The following is a 6,860-nucleotide window of genomic DNA, read 5'->3' as shown; positions in this document are numbered from 1 at the left end:
CTCTGATGGCCCTGCCTCCTCCCCACCAGTTGTCTGATTCAAGATCAAGCCAGACCTAAAAGTCAAGTGGTAGTTTCCCAGGGGTAGGGGGTGCCGAGGGCTTCCAGACCTAGGGAGGGCAAGGCCAAGCCCCAACCACACTCTTCCAAGGAGGCAGGTGTCACTACGTCACTAACAGTTGCTGTTTGTCCCTTTCCAGACAGAACTGGCTTCCTCAAGAGGGAAGTTTGTTGCAGCTTCTGCCTGCAGACCCCTGCTGCCATGTCTCTAACCACATGACTTTGAAGACACACCTGTTGACAGGTAATACACCCTGACTGAGTCTACTTCCACGAGGGCATCATGGCTCTCCTCTTGCTTAGAGATTCGGCCCATGTCCAGGGTCTCTGAGCAGAGTCTCTGATGGGTACTAAGCCCCCCAGGCAGCGTTTGCTGTCACTTGTCACATCAGATTACCATAACTAAGACACAGCAATCCTTAACCCAAATGGCTGCTCCTTCAACTGCTCTGAGCAGCACCCAAGACTGCCAGAAGCAACAACTGCAGCTAGGGCAGAAATCTCACCTGCCAGATGTGTCCAGGGATCTCGGGACTCGGTCTACCATCAGCCTTGGGGAACCTGGGAGCCTGCAAACCATGAAAAGACCATGATGACCAACGACCATCAGCGTCTTCATGGGGTTCATGGTCAGCAGCCCTTCCAATCCCAGGTCTCTTTGCTCTCCCTGAATACAGAGCTCACTAATCAACACCTCTTACGGGCTTCTGTATGGTCACTGTCTTTCCTGCCGACTGGCCATTCCTCAGTTCTGAGGGTCTTAGGTTTCCTGAGGTCAATGCAGAAAACTGGATGTATTTCCAGAAGAGGAAACCCTGCAGATCTATGAGCAGCCCCCAAGACAGCTTATGCGGGACCCAGAGCTCTTAGAACAGACTGGAAATAACCAACCAGTTCCTTCCATCCTAAATGATCAATCTAAAGACCTTGGTAAGGCAAGAAAACAATATACGACGGGATCAATGTGAAGCTGATGTCCTCCCATGTAAATGATCACACAATTCACAATAAAGCATTTAAAAAATAAATAAAGACAGTGGTGAACCAATTTCCCACAATTCCTGAGGTTCATGTATTCTTGTCCCATCCATCTGTTCCTTCTCAGAGTCTGAATGGATCTTACGGACCCAGAACAAACCCATCACTGCCAGAACACCACAAATCCTCGGATTTGCTTTTCCCTGAGTGCGTCCTCAACATCCAACTAAAAAAATAGGTAAATTTCCAGTGAAGGAGACCCTGAAGATGTTCAAGCAAATCCAAGAGACAGCTTATACCAGACCCAACACTGTTAGGCCTGGACAGAACCAACCAGTTTCTTCTATCATAAATGATCAGTCTCATTTTGGTGGTGAAACAACTGGGCCATTTCCCACAAAACCTGAGGTTCATGTATTCTTGTCCCACCCACCCAGACCTTCCATGAGTCGGAATGGATTCCATAGGACCCAGAACAAACCCATCACTACCACATCACCACAAAAGAGGATTTGCCTTTCTCTGTCACTCCTTAAAGTCCTTGATATCCAATTAAAAAACAGGTGTATTTCAGGAATAGGAGACTGCAGCTTTTCAAGGAAATTGATGAGAGACATATGCCAGAACACTATTTTACTTACTTGGAAATAAGTCAATCAGTTCCTTCCATCATGGCTGGTAATTCTAATGCTGGTGGTAAACAATTGGAAACTGGGGTTCATCAATCCTTGCACCATTCATCGAAACATTCTTAGCTTCTGAGCGGCTCATAATGGAACCACAACAAAGCTGTCGCTACCAGAAAATCACAAATCTTGTGGCTTTGGCTTTTCTGACGTCCTTAAACTTCTAAATGACCTCTATTCAAAACTTGGAGGATGGACTTAAGACTCAGAGGATTATCTGACTCAGATGCACAGCCCCGGATTTGATATGTGTCTACACAGTGAAGCCCTAATTACTACCATCACCATCAGCAGCCCCTGCCTTGGGACTGCACAACCTTGGAGAGGGGGACTCTCCCACCACCTGCAGTCCCAGAAGTCAATGGGGCTATTGATCAGTTGTCACCCGCCCCTGGGTCACTCCCCAGGCCACACCTGCTCACCCAGGTCCACACTATGCTGCAGAGTTACATAGACTCCACATGTTGGCCGACCCACCAGTGCCCTGTCTCTGACCATGACTCTCTCTCCCGGGACTGCATAGTTCCTGCCAGCCCGGCAGCGGGTCCCTTTACATACATCCCAGGAAACCAGTCCCTAGAGCCTGGGGCAGTCACTGATTCTGACAACATCAGAAAGCTGTGACCTGGACGCCACCGGCCACTGATCAGTACCAACACATCTCACCAGGTGCTGTCATGGAGCACACTGAGCTGTCCCCATCCCTGGCCAAGGGAACCAATGAGCACCTGGAGGCTACTTTCCAGCACAAGTGTTTGGCCTTCCTGTCAGGGCTGCCTGGGGCTCTCTCGCCACCCCTGGTCCCAGCAATGATTGATGCAGAGATGATGCCCAAGTCTGGTGAAATCACAGCAGAGCCTCTGACTGAGACGGTCTCCCGGGAAGAACCAGACAGAAGTCAGAAGCCAGTCTTGCAAGAGGACAAGAAGAGTGGAGCATAGGGGCAGGAAAAAGTGGCACTCACACCACTAGGAAGTCAGACAGATACTGACGTTCCACACTCAGACAGGGCAGCTGTCATCACCAAACTCAATTTTATTTGGAAAAAAATGATTTTAGAAAAGCAGTTGGGCATTCCCCTAAAGGTAAGGGAATCCAGGGACCTACATGTAACAGCCCAACAGCATAAAACAACTCAGGAGGTTTTAGGGAGTCTAAAAAGCTGCAGAAGACCACCCCTGCATAAAATCCCCTTCCCACCAGACACTCCACATGCCCCACCTCCAGAATGGGTTCACCTTAAAGACCTGGTGATAAATGAATTAAAGGCAGTACAGCAGAGCCAGAAGTCCAGAAGGTCTGTCCCTGCCCACTGGCTCTCCAAGATCTCAGAGCCCAGTGGAGACCTGACCAATGCCCAGGTGGTGTGTGTGCAGGAGGAAGCCAGAATGAACAGCCCCAGTCTGGAGAAGGTCTGGTACCCTGAGTCCCAAGGCCCTGGCAAGAGCAAGGACTCAACCCAAGTCCCCACACTGCTGGCAAACAATCATGAAAATGCCAAACCAGCAGGGGACCATGGAGAACAGTTACATCATGTAAATATTTGCAAGCCCAAGATTCACTGGATCCTGTCTCACAGAGGCAGGTGAGAACAGCCCGCACTCACAAGAACCTCCATATTCGGGCTTCAGAAATAGGATAAATGCTTCCTGCACTGTATTGATCCAAAAACAAGGGATGAAGAATCTATGTTCTCTCCAACTGAGAAAGTATCTATAACAGGAAAAAGAAATCCATGAAGTACCTAGTCCTAGCCAAAGAACTGAAGGGACAAGCTGGAACAGAGAAGACCACAGGGGATCCCAGGGCTCAGGCTCCTCCTGCTGAGAAACGCAGGAGCCAGGATGCCTTGGGTGACCCCCAGACCCTGGACAATCAGCACCCTCACCACTCTCGTCAATTCTGGTTGGCCTCTATCCTGGGCACCTCCACCACTGTGTTCCTCACTCTTGAGTCACTTGTGCTATTCAGGAAGAGAGCCCAACCTAGGTGGTAACCAAGGAAACATTGGTCTTCCAGAAGACCCCATTTATTCACACAGTTAAAGCTTGCAAAGCCCTGCACCTCTTGTCACTGTTATTAAAGTACTGGTTGGGCACAGCATAGCCCAAATGTACCCAAATATTTGCCTCTTCTTGTCTCTTTGTGGTGTGTTAAGGGCTGGAGAGAGTCGGGAATCTATAGAGTTCTCCCCATTAGAGCATAAACTGGAATCCATGTTCAGATAAGTTAACATTCGACATTAAGTCCTTCCACAGGCCTGTTCTGGACTGTGTGCAGAGACTGCAAGGCCTTTATCTAAGGTGCACTGAGGGTGACCTTCAGGCTCATCTTCAGTCATGGCTCCCACAATGCCCTCAGCTCCATGACAACAGTGCTGACAAGGAGCAGTGGGAAATCAATACACTGCTGGTCCACCTATAGGCCCAAAGCATTCATTGGTCACTGATATATACAAATGCCTACAATCTAAGGAAGGGTTTCAAGGGAAGTGTTACAGCGCTCTTTCCTTGAAGAGGTGCTTTAATGATTTGCAAAAGCAGTGCGACACATGTCAAAACCAAAATCCAGAATCTCCCGTAGATGCTGTTCTCAGGTGCCGTCTAGTAGGTTGTGACTCTGTGTGAGGATGTGCACAACAGAAGGAAATGCCGCCAGGTCCTGCACCTTCCTCACAGTTGCTGTCACACTTGAGTCCATTGCTGTGGCCACTGTGCCCACCCATGGCTTTGGGAGTCTTTCTCTAATCCACAAATCCTCCACTTTACCGAGCTTGATGTCTTTCTCCAGAAACCGATCCCTCCTGATACTATGTCCAGAGTATGAGAGACAAAGTCTCGCCATCCTGCCTTCTAAAGATCATTCTGACTGTCCTACTTCCAACATAGATTTGTTTGTTCTGGCAGTGCATGGAACTTTGAACACATTTTCCAACACCATCACTGAAAAGAATCAATTCTTCTATGATCTTCCTTATTCACCATTCAACTTTTACATGCATATGAGGCAACTGAAAATACCAAGCTTGGGTCAGACATACCTTAATTCTCAAACTGAAAACTTTGCTCTTGAACATTTTAAAAAGGTCTTGTGCATCAGATTTGCCTAATACAATATGTCATTTGATTTCTTGACTGCTGCTTCCATGGGCATTGAAAACTCCAGTCTTTGAGAACTTCAGTCTCTTCTGTTTATCGTGATGTCATGCATTGATCCAGGAGTGAGGATTTGTTGTTGTTTTCTTTACATTATGGTGCTATGCATACTGAAGGCTGTAAGTATTACATCTTTGTTGTTGTTGTTGTTAAGTGCCGTCGAGTCGGTTCCGACCCATAGCGACCCTGTACAGGGTTTCCGAGGGTGTAACAGCATTTTCAGTCCTCTTCACGTCTAGCAGGCATGGCTGTACCATCTGCATATCACTGTGGCCACTTACTTCTTCATATAATCCAGTTTCTATTTGCTTAGCAAGCAGAATGAGTGAATATAGTGAAAGAATACAGCCATGGCACACACCTTTCCTGATTTTAAAGCAGTCAGTGTTCTTGTGTGCTTTACTATCAACTGCCTCTTGGTATATGGACAGATTCCTCGTGAACATAATTGTTCTGGAAGACCCATTTTTCTAAACGTTTCCCATAGTTTGTCATGAGCAACACAGTTGAAAGGCTTTGCACAGTCAGTAAAACACAAGTAAACATCTTTTGGAATGCTCTGTTTTCAAGCCAAATCCTTTCAACTTCAGCAGTAATTTCCCTATTGCCACTTCCTCTTATGAATCCTGCTTGAATTTCTGGTCGTTCTCTGGGAATGTACTGTTGTTGTTTTTGAATTATCTTCAGCAAAATTGTGCATGCATGTATTGTTGATGATATTGTTCGATGATATCTGCATTCCAGAATAATTACAGATGTTCCCATATCATTATTCCATCTATATTTACAATCTAGCATTGTAAGAAAGAACTTTGCTTTCTCCCATATTTATCAATATGGGATAGTGATTCTCATCTTATTTAGTGGTTATGAATTGGGCTGCGAACCTCAGAGTCAGCATTTCGAAACTACCAGCTGCTCCAAGGGAGAAAGATTTACAGCCTCAGAAACCCTGTACAGGGTCGCTATGAGTTGGAACCGACTCCATGGCACATCACAAAAATCCATTATTACCATCATCTGCTTTGAAGTTCATATTTTTCATGATTTGGCCAGTGGTTGCTCCTTTCAATTGAATACCGTATCCTTGTCACAAATCTTTGGGAATGTGTGAATATTTGTTTCCCCGAGTGTTACAGAAGATATTCTTAGACTTACGTTGCATCCTTTCTCTGCTTTAGATGATTCATTTCTGGGCAGATCATCTCGATACTTGTTGAGGCGTTTTCAAACCTTTGTAACGGTGGGGGCAAAGGGGCTCCTTAGTCTGGGGCTGCAGTAGTCCTATCATACAGTGTGCCTTTTCTGGAGGGTCAGTTGCATGTCCACAGTCTTTGGCAAGGTCTATCCAGTTTTGCCAAATGGAACTACTGCATCTGGAAGCACTGTGAACCCCCAGGATTTCCCATCAGTTCACAGCTTTCCAGCAGCTGTCCTGCACCAGACTTGAGTCTCATTCTGAGCAAGTGAAGCTTATTATTCAGTAGAAACTTCACTGACGCTGCTTCTCTGGACAACAACCTTCTCTCAGGTTATACTCTGCCAACTCCACCTGCCTCTACAGCCAGAAATACTGCTTTCTGCCTCCTGAACTCACTTGGACAGCTCTGTGGTGCTGAGACTGCACCGCCCACACCCGAGTTCACGACGTGCTCCAGGCAGAAGCTGAAGAACTGCGGTGGCTTTCCTCAGGTGTTTCTCCGGTCTGCACCATCAGAGCTTATCCCTTGCCAATAGTCAGATGGGTTCTTCAGGGATTCTGTCTAATTTTACAGCTCTTTACAGCAGGAGAGTTAGTGAGGTTGCTACAGCATCACTGCCTAAAGTGAATTTAACATCTCTTATATAGGAGTTAAGGAGCTCTGTGTAGCGTAATGGTTACGAATTGGGCTGTGAACCTTAAGGCCAGCAGTTCGAAACTACCAGCCGCTCTGCGGGAGAAAGATGAGGCATTCTGCTCCCGTAAAGATTTACAGCCTCGG

The 6,860-nt window shown here is 46.9% G+C and overlaps 1 protein-coding gene across 1 annotated transcript in view; it reads left to right on the top strand.

The window, feature by feature from the left end:
- The first annotated feature begins 770 nt into the window (after nt 1-770).
- Nucleotides 771-6,860, top strand: part of LOC102813817 (protein FAM205A-like) — a 26,037-nt gene continuing 19,947 nt past the window's right edge. The window contains exons 1-3 of the mRNA XM_006863837.1: nt 771-909; nt 2,393-2,620; nt 2,951-3,308. Coding sequence (XP_006863899.1) covers nt 771-909; nt 2,393-2,620; nt 2,951-3,308 — 725 coding nt within the window. The remainder of the gene's footprint in view (nt 910-2,392; nt 2,621-2,950; nt 3,309-6,860) is intronic.

Source organism: Chrysochloris asiatica, unplaced genomic scaffold (genome assembly GCF_000296735.1).
Source record: "Chrysochloris asiatica unplaced genomic scaffold, ChrAsi1.0 scaffold00056, whole genome shotgun sequence".
Lineage (NCBI taxonomy): Eukaryota > Metazoa > Chordata > Mammalia > Afrosoricida > Chrysochloridae > Chrysochloris > Chrysochloris asiatica.
The sequence above is the reverse complement of the archived record's forward strand: the minus strand, read 5'-3'. Positions and strand labels throughout refer to the sequence as shown.